This window comes from Aspergillus thermomutatus, assembly GCF_002237265.1.
Source record: "Aspergillus thermomutatus strain HMR AF 39 chromosome Unknown NODE_124, whole genome shotgun sequence".
NCBI lineage: Eukaryota > Fungi > Ascomycota > Eurotiomycetes > Eurotiales > Aspergillaceae > Aspergillus > Aspergillus thermomutatus.
The window spans coordinates 30,590-46,308 of NW_020798173.1; the positions used below are offsets into that span (position 1 = coordinate 30,590).

General features: G+C 49.9%; 4 protein-coding genes across 4 annotated transcripts; all 4 read right to left on the minus strand.

Moving 5' to 3' along the window:
- Window positions 1-118: 118 nt before the first annotated feature.
- Window positions 119-1,165, minus strand: CDV56_104139 (zinc-binding alcohol dehydrogenase family protein; the record flags this gene model as incomplete). The annotated part of the gene is made up of 1 exon (XM_026757758.1): window positions 119-1,165. One exon carries the CDS (start codon window positions 1,163-1,165, stop codon window positions 119-121), a length of 1,047 nt encoding a protein of 348 aa, XP_026613534.1.
- Window positions 1,166-2,537: 1,372 nt separating this feature from the next.
- On the minus strand, window positions 2,538-3,505 carry CDV56_104386 (uncharacterized protein; the record flags this gene model as incomplete). The annotated part of the gene is made up of 4 exons (XM_026758005.1): window positions 2,538-2,578; window positions 2,625-2,935; window positions 2,994-3,140; window positions 3,282-3,505. The coding sequence occupies 4 exons, from the start codon at window positions 3,503-3,505 to the stop codon at window positions 2,538-2,540; spliced, it is 723 nt and encodes a 240-aa protein (XP_026613535.1).
- A 514-nt stretch (window positions 3,506-4,019) lies between these two features.
- Window positions 4,020-10,505, minus strand: CDV56_104523 (uncharacterized protein; the record flags this gene model as incomplete). Its single annotated transcript, XM_026758142.1, has 7 exons — window positions 4,020-4,171; window positions 4,231-4,298; window positions 4,358-4,470; window positions 4,521-4,670; window positions 9,131-9,238; window positions 9,299-10,256; window positions 10,312-10,505. 7 exons carry the CDS (start codon window positions 10,503-10,505, stop codon window positions 4,020-4,022), a joined length of 1,743 nt encoding a protein of 580 aa, XP_026613536.1.
- Window positions 10,506-13,389: 2,884 nt separating this feature from the next.
- Window positions 13,390-14,250, minus strand: CDV56_105284 (uncharacterized protein; the record flags this gene model as incomplete). The annotated part of the gene is made up of 1 exon (XM_026758903.1): window positions 13,390-14,250. The coding sequence occupies one exon, from the start codon at window positions 14,248-14,250 to the stop codon at window positions 13,390-13,392; it is 861 nt and encodes a 286-aa protein (XP_026613537.1).
- Between the last annotated feature and the right edge of the window lie 1,469 nt (window positions 14,251-15,719).

Sequence of the window (15,719 nt, forward strand, 5' to 3'; positions counted from 1 at the left end):
GACATGAAGCTGATGTGGGGTATCTCAGTAAGTACTTTTGTCTCGGCGCTTACTAGCAGCGACAGGGATTATGTGAATTATTATTGTGCTTCATTATTTTGATACACTATGGTGGGGTTCAAGGGGTCTCAGCGATATTGTACACCAACTTTTCTCCGCTGACCTTGCCCTCTCTCATGAGCTGCAGGCCACTCAGAACACCCTTCAGTCCATCCGGGCACACCTTGGGCCGGTGCACCTTGATCTTGCCCTCTGCCAGCAGCTTCTCAGCAACAGACCAGAACTTACACGCAAACTCAAAATCTTCCGGCTTCGCAGGGAACTCCATCTCGCCGAATTTGAATTTCTCGCCGACGGCAGAGTATCCCAGCGTCCAGCGATCGTTGACATTCTCGCGCTCAATGCCCACAATCAGAAGAGCAGTGTACTCTCCGCCCTCGGTGCTCAGCGCCTCGTCGCAGAACTTGGCACTCGACTCCAACGAGATAGTGTCGAGCACATACTTGAGCTTGTTGTCGGTGGCCTTGCGGATCTCCGCCGCAGCGTTGGGGTCGTTGTAGTCATACACCTCATCGGCACCCAAACTCTTGACGAGCTCAAAGTTGCGCGGCGAGCACGTCGTCAGTACCCGGTAGCCGGACAGCTTGGCGAACTGAATAGCCAGGGTACCCGTGGCAGTCGAACCGCCATAGATCAGGAGGGGCTGGGCATCCTTGATCGGCTCTGTGGGCCAAGACAACTTGAGAGACTGGTACAGCGATTGCCCGACGGTGGTGATCCCCACGCCCAGCGTGGCGGCTTCCTGGAAGCTCAGGTTATCGGGGATGTGGATCTGGACATCGCCCTTGACGAGGATGTACTCGGCAAAAGTGCCGTCCTCGGGCTGCACGGCGTTAGAGCCGTGAGCGAACCCGCAGACTCTGTCGCCCTTCTTGAAGGGCTTCTTGACGTCCTTGCCGACTTCCTCGACGATACCGGCGTAGTCGCAGCCGACTAGCACGCCGGGGGGAGCCAGGTAGTCGATGTGCTTCCAGTCTGTGGGGTTCACGGCCACGCTAACATTCTTGATGAGCATGTAGTCATCGCGCAGCTTGGGAATGGGGTGGTCGGTGACCAAGCTCTCCTTCTTGGGGGCGGTGACGACGATGGCTTTTTGAGTGGACATTTTGATTCTGCTTTAGCGTTGTGGTGTACTGATTCTTAGAATGATCGAGGATGGAAGAATATATATACTGCGAGGTGACGCTGACAAATGCTGAAGAATTGACAGAAGAGGCGGGTGGGCCCAATTACGTAGTGGATCACGGGCGATCGATCACTAATCCTGATTACAAACGGGTTAACAAAGTGTCCGAAGTTCGAACCTTTCAAGGAGATGAAATTTTGTGCCTAGTAGGACGGAGTACTCCGTACCTCTCTAGGAATTGACCATTGAGACATATCTACTACGGTATTCGCCTCCAGTGATTGATAAGCAGCTTATAACCTGGGTGGAATACCTCTCTAATGCGGTAATACCTCGGCATTGCCGGGCGGACTTAAGCAGCGGGATTACCAGCTGACAGCTCTAACCAGGAACAACCTAGTCCCCGCTCTCTCTCTCCCATAGGTGGGGGGGTGCCTTCCTTTTTGGGTTGTGCAGCATCCACTCTTTGATGTGGAGCGTCTACAGAGTATATTCTGCACTTGATGGGAATCTCCAAGATGTCTGCGCCATGCCTTGTGTTTGTAGGCGGTCGAACACCCACTGAGCGACAGCGGTATTATCAATGGTCCCGAGGTCTTTGAGCTCTTGAAAGTCGTGCCTTTGGTTGAGGGAAACTGGCACTCTTTCGTTCGGATGATGTTCTTCATCGACGCCGATGTTAGCCAGAGTCATCGAATGGATCCTTTGTAGTCGAATGTCATATCAAAAGGCTTGGTCCCGTTATCTTCATTTAACGTCCCGATTAATAGCGTCATGGTAATATTATCTCGCCTGCAATTGCCAATATCCTTCCATCTGGGGAGCAAGTGACACGAGGAATGGAATTTTTGATATTATTAATGAACACATTAGTGTCATATACGGTTACTGCCAGAATGGGGTTGGTGTTGTAAGATCATAAATGGATGTGAGCCCATAGATTGGTCTCTAACCTGTAGAAATCTGGAAGGATAAAACAGTCAAAGTGCATGTATTCGTTACTACCTTGATTATCTTGATACTATTGTACAGGAGAGTTTTGGCGTGGGAATTATCTATCTAGATCACTGCCGTACGGTAGTAATATCGATCTAGGCACGATCTTTGAGGCCGTAGATACCTCCGAATGCATGACTGCGATGTAACAAGCTTTTCCGGTTCGAAAACCGAACACCCCCTCAAGCTAGGCCCAAAGCCTTGAAGAATTGATCGAACTTGATGCGGCCGAGCGGCTTGGTCAGTAGATCAACGATCATCTGATTGGATGGAAGTTACTGCAGGTGTATCTGCTTATTGACAATAGTACCGCGTATCCAGTGACAGTTGAGATCGATATGTTTGACCGAGCATGCTACTGCGCGTTCCGTGCAAGGTCCAGGGCAAGCATGCTATCTGTATGGAGCATCATTGGGCGAACACCTTGGAATCTCTCATTTACCAATCAATGAAGAAGTGCGCACACAGAAAAGACCACCAGTAACACCTGTTTCGATTACAAGGCTTGGCCGGCGAGGTTGATTGGTCCGGGAATTTGGAAAAAGGCAGTTATCAGGTTGCTTGCCCCTGCTGCCCTGCATAGAGGGACGAGGGGTGGTCATTCCTCCCCATGTGTACTCTGGCGTGGGATCAAGCGCCATTCTGAGGAAGTCGATCCCGCGGCCGAGATTAAGTGTTGTGGCACCATGAGCGTATGAGGGGAGGACCTTGACGATGCCAATGGAGTTGTCGGAAAAGAACCGATATGGGATTCTGGACAGAGCATCATGAGTTTCATCGTCCAACTGAATACGAGCTGCCTTCGTCATACCCAGTTCTTTCCAAAAAGGTCCCCTCTCTGGACGCCAAGTTGATTTTTTTGACGTTGAAATGGAATCGTGCCAGTTGGTCTGCTCCGTCCCAGTCAGTATTCTTCGCCCTTGGATTGCTGTATTTAAGACCACCATGTGCCTCGCCACTAAGAATCCGTGTCTGAATATCGGCAAGTCCCTTTCCTCGCTCTTTTGCCTTGTCCTTCCCCAAATAGTCGCCCCACGACTCTTTCCACCAAGGCTTCACCATATCCGATTGCAACCATTCCAACGATTCCTTGTCTTACTGTAGGTTAAGTATGTCTTGCAACTCTTTCTTCGTGATCTCAACCTTCTTTCTCGTGGCATTCTTTGCTTCTCTGAGCTCAGGGTAAATATCTTTCAATTTTTGGAGTGTGCCCTTGACCGCTTCCTGGGCCAGTGGTTGGTTGATGCCTTGGACGTTATCCGTGCCCGGTTTCCAGAAAAACTCGAGGAGCCGGCCAGCTCGAGTAGAAAAAGACTTCTTCATCTTCACAGTAAAGAGTAAGTAGTGGTACCTGAAAGGCTTCCAGCATTCCATGTCAGATAAACATCCCGTTTATATCATTGGGCAAGCGCGACCCTTTGCTCACGGCAGGTGGAGGTAGTCCGGTATTAATTGGTCCCTGGGATGAGTTAGTGGCTACAACGTCAGACAATGGGGTTTCAGGAGAACCTACCCTCATCGCTCAAGAGACGAAAGGATGAAAGGAAACAGACGATGTATAAATGCGACCTAGGACAGAAAACAAAGGAGAAGACTCGAGATGAAAGGTGGTGCGAGTGTACGCACGCGAAGCCTAACTGGGCAAAGCTAGGCAAAGCCATGGACATCAACGACGGCCAAGTTGGCCTGTATTCCGTTCATTGTGTTGATAGTCGTTCCAGGCTGGACGATGCGCAGGCGCAGGATGATAGATGGCAGCCAGTGCCGTAGCGCGACGGCGGGAGACCCATACTCTGCCAGCTTCCGTGGATATTGAGGCTTGTTCCGGGCCATTCTCTCAACCAGGGACTAGCTCCTTCTCCACCATAATGAAGTTACGGCACATATTTTCCCCCTCCGCGTGGTAGTTGGAGGGGACGAAAGGATTCCGCGTCTCGCGGCCTTTCTCCACGGGGTATACGAGGAGAAAGGCCTGCTTGGCCAAGTACCCTGGCCGTGCAGCCGCTTGGGTTCTGGGCCTTTCTGAACCTGCATGGAGAATTGAGTACTTGCAATGCTACAATGGGCCACAGGCACTCCGGCCTGACCACGCCAGAGCCGAACTCCGATGGCTCCGCTGTGAGAAAGCCAGTGGTCTTTGGATCAGACTGACTAGATGCCTTTTGATTAATACACAAAGTGTATTGGTCTAGGTCTTCATCAATGTAGTCGATTTTCGGGCTCCAGCCTGCAAGCTCAATTGTGCCAGCAAGTTCTTCCAGGACAACCCGGGCTTCATCATAGTCCTCCTACATAAAATTAGAAGATTCTCTCATTGGGGGATTGCATAATAACATACTTTCGTGCGAATGATCTCCCCCTCACCTGCACCAACCGGGTTCATGCCATTCTCTAGCGTTTTCAGCATAGAGAGTTTCAACAGACGATACTGAATCATTGCCCCAAACACCTCACCCTCCTGGGTGAGGATGTCCTTGACCTTTTTCGTCTATAACGCAGGAGTTCGCTTCAATGTGGAATTCTCTTTGAAATTTGCATCTGCGATGAGGAACCCCCAATCCTGATTATCGGCCATATTAATCTCCAGCCCAAGGTTTCCATAATGAAACCGAGTGATTGTCTGACGGCCCCTATAAAGTGACCAGTCCCCATTTCGTTACCAAAGTTGAAATACTCGGGTGGGATTAGGGGCTGAAGTTGGGACGATAAGAATGTTGAGGGGAAGAGGAAGACTCAAAGGAAATGAGAACCTCGCTAGCTTTGGCAAAGATCTTGCTCAGTTCGAGACCTGCAGCAATTATGTCTTTAGCATAGTCACAGTTTGCCTCATGGCGTCAGAATGGCACATGCTGATCACCATGTCGCTGACAAGGGCCTTATAGCCGAGTCGATGAGGTTGGCTTCTTCAAAAAGTGCCGTATGTCAAGGTGATCATGTCATCAAATGCTTTCAGGACCCTGCAGACCATTCCTTTCTTTTCAAATCCGGTTGGTTGACGCATAAGAATAGTGTATTTCTCTAGGTAAGCGTGCCGATAGGCTGTAACCATATCAACCTGCTCCTCTTCCAGATTGCGTATCGCGATGAGGGTAGGCAAGAAGTTGATCATCACCTCGATCACCATTCACCACCGGTCCGTAGACGGTATCGTAATCTAACCCCGGGCGTTGGTGATTGCCCTTCATCAAGCGCTGTAAACGATGTTTGAGGAGGATAATCCTCAAGGCAGTGCATCTCTTCCCGAATTCGAGGACACTTAACGAAGATGCCCCATTGAGTAACTCATCAGCATCTCCCCATCAGGGAACCTGAGGCGGATTAAGACTAGGGTATCAGCCCCTCCAAGTGCAAGGACAAAAGTCGTAGGGTGGACGGAATTTGTTGTTATGAACACATTCATTGTGGCCGTGGAAAATTCTGTGCGCACCAATTTCTGCGTGTAACGCATCGAGCTTCACGCCACGCCTCTTGCAGACTGGATGATCTGGGGATCTTGAAGCAGGACGGTCTATACCGGTCATTGTTGGATAATTAACATTTCCACCTCAATCGTCTTCCGCAGCCGTGACTGAAAGAGTGACAAAAAAGGAAAGAATGAAGGAGAAAAGAAGTCCAAACCAACTGGGCCGGGCGCCTCTGATACTTGGCCGGATCCAAATCGATGCTCGTCCAAACAAGAAGACTCTTCCGCATCATTAGGGCCATTTCATCTCTGTTCTGCTGCGTTTGAAATTCGTCACTAATGCCAATCTATCCTCTTTCGGAGCAGGTGTATTGCAAGTCAAGTCAATTTCATAAGAAAGCAGAGAAAAGGAACTGCTTGACTTCGATGCCTTTCTTGATCTAAATCTCTAAGAGAAGAGAGATAGTGGGATGGCAGATGCCCTAGCCGACAGCCCAAGCAGCTGGAATAATGCATGGGCCGTCTGACCAGAGCAACCGCCCACAGGACAATTTGTTTCTTGTCGCTGACTGAGAATGTATGAATCGTAACCCTTGCCGAATAACCCAATTCGGCCAAAACATGAAGGATTTCATACCATGCGGGTAATGAGGACTGGGTGTATTGTGAAGAGCACATAATGCCATACTAGCTGAGCAAACTTAGGCACCCTCCTCTCTGACGTTGCTCGCCAAACTATCTAGGGCAGGGGAGGTCGGACTTCAGCGGACTTTTCGACCCCAAAACACTCGACGACGAGCATCGATCGGCTTCGGTACGCCCTCTCTGTCTTGAGCCTCAAAATGAGTGCTATGGAAAAGTGTTGCTGCTCCATATATCCGATGCGGCTGTCGAAAGGTTTGCAAACTTTCGCTGGTCATGGCGGAACCAAAATGTCTCCGATGTCTAAGTTCAAGAAGTATATTGACCAAAACGTCAATAGTACTTCATATGTCAGGGTAGGTAGAGGCAGCATACTTGGTGATGTCCGATCCCATTGGGATATAACGTCTGACGAAACGCTGGCATAGTTGGGGAATTCCCCCCACAATACCTTCTTCAGGTCGAATTCTGACAAGGGTCTCGGGCCCGTTCCCTTCTCGAAATATATAGTATTGCCCGGAAAGACATTCCAAGGTTCCCGATTTGTACCCTTCTAATACGGGAGCAGCATTCGTAGCACGCTCCCCTATTATTGAACTCCCCAGGAGACGCTCGAGCTCGTCAATCCTGCGTTCCAGAGGCAATTTGCTCTGCTTTCTGCTCAGTCGAGGCCTCCCATCGAGAGCGCGATGACCTGATCTTTGGTACTCGATGTATTCCTGGGAAGGTTCCGGAAAATAGATGACTATTGATTCCTCAGCGTGGATAAGCAGGTTGTATTCTCGCGAGACCTGCAAGGGAACAACCGGAATTTGTTCTTGGTACTCTTTCCAGTCTGCGTCATGTCACAACTATTTGAAAAGGGTTAGCTATGCACAGAATAAGTGGAATGCATGGGTCCTACCATGATCTGGGAAAAGTGTAGGAAATGGCCAGGCGTTTCGTTCCGTGTAGATTCTCATTACCACTCGTGCCGTCTCGTCGTCGGTGACCTTCACGCCAACAGAAAAATCAGGAGGGTATCTAGTCGAACACTGATATTTGTTGGCCGGCTGACTTCTTCGCTCTCTCCAATATGTCCAACATCCCTGTTTTCGTCGGAGTCGCGTCTCAAAATCGTAAAGTGATGGACATGTTCGCCATGTACTCTTGAGTCTGATGTCCGCGACTACCAGAATTGCTGCTAGCTTTTGCTTCCAATCCAAACTCGGAGAACGACTTGGAGGGAAAGATCTCGCGAAGCTGGCCCAGATCGTGTGGTCGTCCTTCCTGCCCTGCGAGGTCACGGACCTGTCCCTGACGCTGGCTGGAACCGACTCCGTCATCACGTCCTCGGACAGCCATTGGTTCACGCGGAGATTGACAGCAGATGTGCTTGACCTGCGAGCCCTTCTTCCGCTGTTGTTTTCCGTGAGATTCTAAAGAGATTACAAGTCTGCAGCGACCCACATAGCATCAGCTTGTTGTACCAACTCACGGAGACCTTGAACTAGCATGATTATGCTCATCCTTCAGGCGAATGACAGTGGAACAAACGTTCTGTCACGCTCTCTTGCATTTGGACGGCGGTCAGGTTCAAGAACCGAAGGTTTGGCTTTACCTCAGGAATTGAGAGAAATTCCTCTGGCTCGAGCGGGCCATACCATCCATAATTGTGATGTAAGTGTTTTCAGCAAACTCTGGCACACACCGGACAGGGTGATGGCACTCTCCTGCAATAGACCCCTTAGCCAAAACTCAAACCAATATGAAGGAAGACTTAGATTCAGGTCTGTTGGATTGCCCAAGTGGCAGAGACCGCAATTCTCAAGGGTAAGACGAAGGCATATTGGATTAGGTGGTTGTATTGTATGTGCCCGAACGCGAATTTGCTGGGACAATGCTGTTTCCACAATCCAGGATCGTCCCAGCAGAGCATACCCAGCAGAGCATCCGCTATCTGGTTTGGGGGCATAAGGAAAACTGTCTCCATGGGCTCAGGATAGGATACTGTAGTTGCACCCCATCCGGCCAGGTCTCCAGAGACGCTAACGCGTGGAAGTTCTTCTGAAGCCTTGACAAAAGCCCACCTCTAGATCTCGTCCGATTGTCGAGACGCATATTCACAGAGAGGATATTGCCCATGTGCATCAGTTAGATACATGCGACGAGGTGACATCAGAGCCATGGTGGGACATTGGTGGCGGACTTGCGCGCACCATCAACACGGGCATCATCGATATTCAATGTCTGAAAAACCGAGATATTAGGGCGCAATTCATAGGCAGGCAAGGAAGGATTTCCTTAAAGCTTGGTTTATCCGGGGTTATGTGTACCTTCCCGACCGAGAATTCTCCAAGAAGAATCTCGAAAAAGGCGAGCAGTGATGCGCGATCCTTGCCCAGCGTCTTTGGCAAGGTCAGACCACGATGATTGACGGTTGACCTAACATTGGCTTTACCGAGAAAATGAGTAAAAAACCCCATAAATGTTGCGAAACATGCAGGGCTTTCTCATCTCGCCGTCCCACATCCCTTTCACGACACACCACGTCTCGAGCATCGCAAGCTATTCAAATCAGACCTCGGTAAAAGCGAGAATTGGAGTGATCAGCATTAGGAAAAACCGAGAAACGTAACTACATACATCGTACCGACACCAATACGGGCAGTGGTGTGGTAGGGAGGGAAAAATCCCTTTCATAGTCAGCTAGGGCCCATCACCTAGCGCGGCGCGTGACGCGTGACACCTTCTGATGCTCGCAATTCATCATGGGCTGTCGAATTAGGCAATCACGGGGGACCTCCCGGATGATTTGTATTGCAATCTCTTTCTGATAGGAAGGTGGGGATGGCCAGACAGGTAGTCAACTATGAGACAACCTGGTGCTGGGAAGAGTAAAACTGTGTCCAGGTCATCCTCACCCTTTTGTCTTGTTCGGCAAGGTTGATGTGTTTTTCGAATCTGCCAGACTCGGTACGTAGACGGTAGAACTCCTTGCACTGTGCAGGACAGGCATGAGATGGTTCAAGCTAGTATTGGTCAGTCAAAAGTCAGCACAGCTCCGCAAGCGAAAAGTCACAGGTGCAAACCTTCGTATCGATAAAGTACATGTGTAGAGTTATTTTTCCGCTGCTGGCTTCGCGGCGCGTTTCGTTTCGTGTCCTTCTCCGGAACGAAGTGCTTCGGCTTTGGGTGAAGCAGAGCGTTCCCTGCCCGGTAGCCTCGCATCTGAGCAGCACAAAGTGCTCCCTTTTTGCCTGGACTCCTTCTGGTATTGTCTGTTCCATGGCTGTCATATGAGCGGCGTTCGTTGTCAGTACTGCTGAAAGTACAAATGCTAAGCTTTGACGACCGTAGAGGAAGCACATGCCCAGAAGAATGTAGGCACCCTCTGAAAACTTCAAAATCTTCAGGATCCTGAGTCGGAGAACATCGCTGATGAAAAGCCAAAGCGCAGGGAAATGTCTGTCTCGGGTGGCCCTTATCCCCCTGGCTGTTTGTACGTATATCCGCAGATTCAATCGTTCGAAAGCTCTCGAAGCGTGTGATCTTTGTTTGACCCAATAGATGCCTATTGCTTGGGTGCTTTTCCGAATGGAAACGGGCCGAAAGGTACGCGCGGATGCGGACCGTTGGGTATTTCCTCCGCCTAGATCCATGGTAATGGTAGCGATTCCATGACCTTGTGCGGTTGCATCACCTCCGCGAGCTGTCTTGTACCTGTACGGCTCTTCTGCAGAGGTGTACTTGTAATAGTCCATAAGATTAGATCGATCCGGGATAAGCATCTGGCTCGTGCCTGAGTCGTCCAGCCGCTGCGACTTCCGGTCAGGTAGAGAGGCAGCTGCAATGCCTTTAACGAGAGCTGAATATTCCAGTTGAAGTCTCCTTCCAGGACAGCTTCCATGGCTTTCCATATATCCCAGACCACGCTCATATGGATCCCGTCTTCGCTCATTGCGACGCAGGGCCCTGCGCAAGCTACCGTCCATGCAGGTCAACAAAGCTCCCTGAATGCTTTCAGTGACATCAATTGAGATGGGAATCCTAGTGGCTGAAATTGCTGAGTCTTCGAACTTGGAGGTGACAATGCTGTCCTCACCAATTGCGTAAACTCTGGCCCATCCGTTGATTTCCAACAATGAGGAGACCCCGTTGGCCCAGGGCCATGTTCTGCCAGTTCCTGTCGCCGACGCGCACAAGTCCAATTGCCGCCGGAACCAGTAGCAGACACAATGACATAGCATCCGTGCCCATGTCATTAGGTACGGTCAGTGTCGAAGTGTTCCGGTCCATTGCGAAATTTGTGCGGGCGGCTTTGTATTTTGGGAGCCTGGACATGGCGCCCAGAAGTTTTTTATCTTTCTCTGTCTTCGAATTGTCCACCTTTGAATCTGACACTGGGAAGGCGAAACAAGTTATGAACAAACCCTGGAGGTGACTTTCCACATCGTAAATATGAAAGAGCCAGGATCACCTGGCGAGAAGTGATACTTCAACCTAGTTCATCGCACGGATGAGATCTAGGTGATCATCTCGCAGCGCAGCTTATGGTTCCTTGTCAGACAGATAGAGATGAAGCCTCTTGATTCATCCGAAATTGACAACACTGGACAATGACCGTGACACCACTCAGAAGCCCTAGGTTCCTTCCCAGATTTCTTTCTTTTTAGACTGAACGCCATGTGCCGATTGTGCTTCGAAAGCAACAGCGAGGGGCGAAGAAGGTTTTTGTTGTCGTATCATCGGATGATCATGATGTACCACAACGACGGGCCAGAACTGAGTTGCGAGACTGGAAAGCGTCCACCAGACCCCAAGGTTGTCAAGTTGACTCTTCAGCTGTGGCCCCCATCTGCTGGACTGTAAGATCCTCCAGCCGGCGCCGGCCTCCCTGCCTCGTTCCTTATGTCAGGGTAGCTTGGTAGCTTCTCATACTCCAGGTCCCGGGAGGGTATCTTTGGGTAGCTTCTCGTACTCCAGGTCCCGGGTAGCAAACCAGTAGGCTGTTTCATATAGACCACTTCGCTGTTCTGGAATTCTCCCTGCCAGAATGCGAGCTTGATATCGGCCTCGATACAATGATAGCCTAGTATCGCCACCAGCACGAAGAAGAGACGTACGGTAGTCGGCTTTGCGGTGGGAGAGAAGGTCTGGTCGAAGTCAACACCAGGTATCTGAGCGAAGCCTTTGGCTACCCATCTAGCCTTGAAGCGAACGATCTTGTTGTCAGCGCCTATCTTGATCTTGTAAACCCACTCGGGCGATTCGATAGCTTCCTTGAACGAAGAAGGTTCAACGACGTCAGTATGGTCATCTCCTACCTTCGCTCGCTTAGCGGTAGCGGTAGCGACTCGCTTAGCATAAGCCTTTTCATTCACGTATCTCAGTCCCTTTTCCATGAGACGAATGGCTTCCAGTTGATCCGTCTAGGCCGCAAAGGTCTAGGAGTGAACCTTTTACCCGACGGCGTCGTCATCACGCTTCTCGTACTCCAGGTCCCGGGAGGGTATCTTTGGGTAGCTTCTCATACTCCAGGTCCCGGGAGGGTATCTTTCGGCATGCCCCTCTCCATCTTCAGTGCATATATGATGACACAGAAATGATTATGGCAGTCGTCTGAAACCATCTCTTATTCGTGCATCGGAAGCGGGTTGCGAATGCCAGAAATCGATTCAGTCGCCATTCGAAGGACGACATGATAAGCGAGTTTGTCGAGAATCTTCTTGCAGGTGCATACTTCTTGAAGGAGAAATGTATACAGACGAGATTATTGTTGATTTTGGCTTGTGATAGTTATTCAGGATATCAGTCGATCTGTCTGGAGCGTTCTCGTTGGTGAGAAGGTCCGGACCACATATCCGGGAGGCAGCACTGCCAATGGGACAGGGTGCTCCGAAGCTGATGTGACCTGCTGAGCCGGCTTCGCCATCTTTGTCTGGTGAGAATTTTCAGTCCACAAGCTTGCAATTTTGTGAACTTTGATGGAGAAGGGATGTTTAAAGAAAGGATGAAAGACTGTGTCGATAATGGGGAAGAGTGGAAGAAATAACGGACACTGGAGAAGAGCCTGTAGTAGTACAGCATCTTCGTTCGCGGTGTGATGCGAATGCCTTATGGGCTCGATTGACGAAGTAACTGGAGGTAGATCTTCAGTCAGCAAGCCTATCATCAAATAGGGCGCATTCATCTCACCATCGCGCAATATAAGTAATATAGGCATCGTCGTCCAGACCGCTGGATGTGTACATGGGCAGAATCGGCAGCTTTGATCCTGTAACAAGACTCCCATATGTCTGCATGTGTCGACTGGATTTCAGGCATCCTAATGAATGTAGAACCAGAGACCGCTCGCGGGCCGCTCCGAAGTTCGACTGCGACGGTAGATAGAAGTGTGGAACCAAATGTCAAGATATCTCACACACGCTGGTAGAACAGTTCGCGGAGATTGGGAGTTTTGCTATCTTTCTGGACTTGTGAGTCGCCAGGTTGAGATATGTTGAGCGAAATCTTCTAAGTCTGCAAAGTCCCCCTTAATCGGACGCCTTATTGATTAGCTATACATCCAGTGATTTGAATGTGGACTCATGTACTTACCTTTGGTCACTTAATTGGGACGGATTTGATGTATTGCTCCTCATCCACTGTACAACCTCTGCTGTTTCCTGCATCTGTACTGCCTCACATTCGAGTAATAAGTGACCATGCAAAAGCTGAAGAACGCAATGGGACGCCAGTCATCACGGAACACAAGCAGAACGATGGTGATATTTTCCTAGTCCACGAAGTGATGCCAGGTCAGATATGCTCACATGACTTTTCAAATGCTAGTGGAATCAACATACTCACAAGGACATCGTGCGTTGAGTTTTGAGAGCTCCTCACTCTTTGCAATGGTTCGTACAAAGACGACGAAGGGATCTTTGCCTTCGACCTTGCTTTCGCAGTCCGTTAGTCTCTCGTCAGAGCTACATTATTGGTGCAGCTGGGAGGGCTGTTCCAGCTATGGCCATATTGTCCTCTCTCCCGCGGCAACGTGACGATCCCACGGCACTATGAGAAGTTGAAAGACAGAGACAAGTCCGGTGGTATGTACGATCTTGTGGGCGAGATGACCAGCAGACAGTATTTGAGCAGGACAGTTGGAGTGCCACAGATTGTCAGCACAGAACAGCCTTCGTTACTTGCTGCTTGTCATTCTGTAATGACGGTGTACCTGTCGGTGGCTTCGATGAATCGCAAGGCCCAATTCACTCCGACGGGGCCTCCTCGATGGCCCCGCGTCGAGTTCGGCCTCCCAATTCCGGCGGTCAACTCTCCATTGTATCATCTGTAGGTTGATGTCTTGCTGCAGCTTAGGGAGGTCGCCCAGGAGGTTCTCCATTGCTATCTTGGCGGCCTTGAGCTGGCTTTTCTTGGATTGGAATTCAGTTGTCAATTCCCACTGTGTGGTCTTGAGAGGTTTCCCGCTGGAATCGCAGACTTGTACCCAAGGGCTGCTAGTGCGAAATTTAAGAAACGCGGTGGTGTGGTTGAATCTCACCCAGAACTCATTGTCGTCCCAGTTGTGAGGCATCCCCGTAATGATGCCCGCAGGGAGCATCGGCATCGTAGGTTGAGCGAACTTGGGAACTACCGGTGGTGGCTTCTCGATCTTTGAGAGATTAAGTTTGACCTGACAGCTTTGAGGTAGGAAAAACCAGATGGAGTATTCGTTCGTCGCAGCTAAGGGTCCCTTCTGTTCACGGACTTGCTTGAGTTTCTTCACCTTTTCTTCTGTAGCTTTAATCGGGAATGAACCTTGAGTATGGACAGAACCGCTCTGGTCCTCCTGGACCGCACCACACCGTCGACATACCGGTGAAGGAGTTGGTGTCGAACTTCGGCATAAATCGCGCGCGGGTGATAGTGCATTCAAGACTTGGCGACCTCCTCTGTTGATGAGTTCTTGTATAAGAACCACGTGGGCGTTCACGATTGCTTCATCTGGGGTGTTCAGGTACTGTTCCAGGTTGGTTGCAGGAGCCGAACCCTCTATCATACTCCTTAGTCCCTCACCAAAACTTTCCGTCCGAGGGTCACTGCTCTCTTCGCGGTAGCGCCAATCGATCCTCCATGGGACAAAGGTCTCTCGATAGACGAAGAAATTTCAAAACACCAGCCACTTTGATATGCCTTGTGATATAAGGAACATGAGCAAGATGGAGAAGGTTTTATAGCCAAAGCTTGCTTGCTCCTAAAGAAGTCGGAAAGGTGAAGACTTCAATAATCCATGGCACGGCTGGGCTTCGAGCTTGACTCGCATGGTCGAAGTTCAATTTGAATTGGTAGTCGTATGCAAAAACATCCCCACGCCATCTTCGAATCCATAATCCTCAGCTTGAAGAGAGCATGGCTTCTGGTAAATATGGATTGCTCTGGAGCGGTATCACGCATCAGCTAGCTAGCTGTCTGATGTTCAGGAGGGGTCGCTTCTCTCCGGCTCGCCGACATTTTAATAGGTCGTAGAAGTGCACCGAAAGGTCGCCAGGTCGTGAAATTTCACATTTGGCATGCAGCAAAGAGACTGGGGTGCCTGTTTTGTCGATGTGATGGTGATTCGACGGGACAGGATACGGTATGCATGTCATCTCGTTCACTCTGGGCGGTAGATGACTGATTTTCCTAACGAGGCATGAGTAAGAAGCAGTCCACATTGGGCCAGATTAAACCCTTACCACCTGAAGAGACCGAGCTCATCGAAGGCCGTTGGTTTTTGGGAAACGCGGAGCTCCGAACCTGATGCCACGGTCTCGCTGATTCATTTCATCAGGAGTGCTGGCATCAATGCGGTAAGCACCTGATGTATTGGTTTCCCACGCCTCTTTTGTCTTTCGAATTCGTAAAAACGGGTCTTCTGAATCCATGATTGATGGAATGCCGGAATGGTGTATGCCAACTTCCTCGCCATCTCGCCAAGCTCCCGTCAGTTTGAGTACTGCAATGGGGTGCCGTCATAAGGCAGAAATCCGATGGGTTGGATGAGTATCTAGACGGAAAGTATTGGAGTGTATCATCGACATCAGGAACAAATGTGCATACCTCATTTAAATGCAACCTATGTCCCAGTAAGGAATCAAACTGAAAACTAGAACAATGGACCAATTGCCCCCGTTGCAAGACAACCGTCGCAGCCGCAACTCGGAAGGAGAGATCATACCTCCCGCATGATCATGGGATTAACATTCAGAATTGATCGGATTCAAAAAATCGTATCACCCAGTGACGAAAGAAGGAGGTGTAGCAACAAATGATTCTTCTGCCCATATGTGCTAGGGGAAGTACGAATATCCAGCCAATAGATGACAGGACAGGTAGAAATTCTTCATACACACAGTATGAGATAGTCCAGAACTGCAATGACAATGCTGCGAACCATTATTGAGGACAAAAAGCGGCTCGCTGTGTCGACACGTCAGGTCAATTCTCTGTCCGAAGGGGCTATTGGTAACTTACCTGGAAAAATGAACA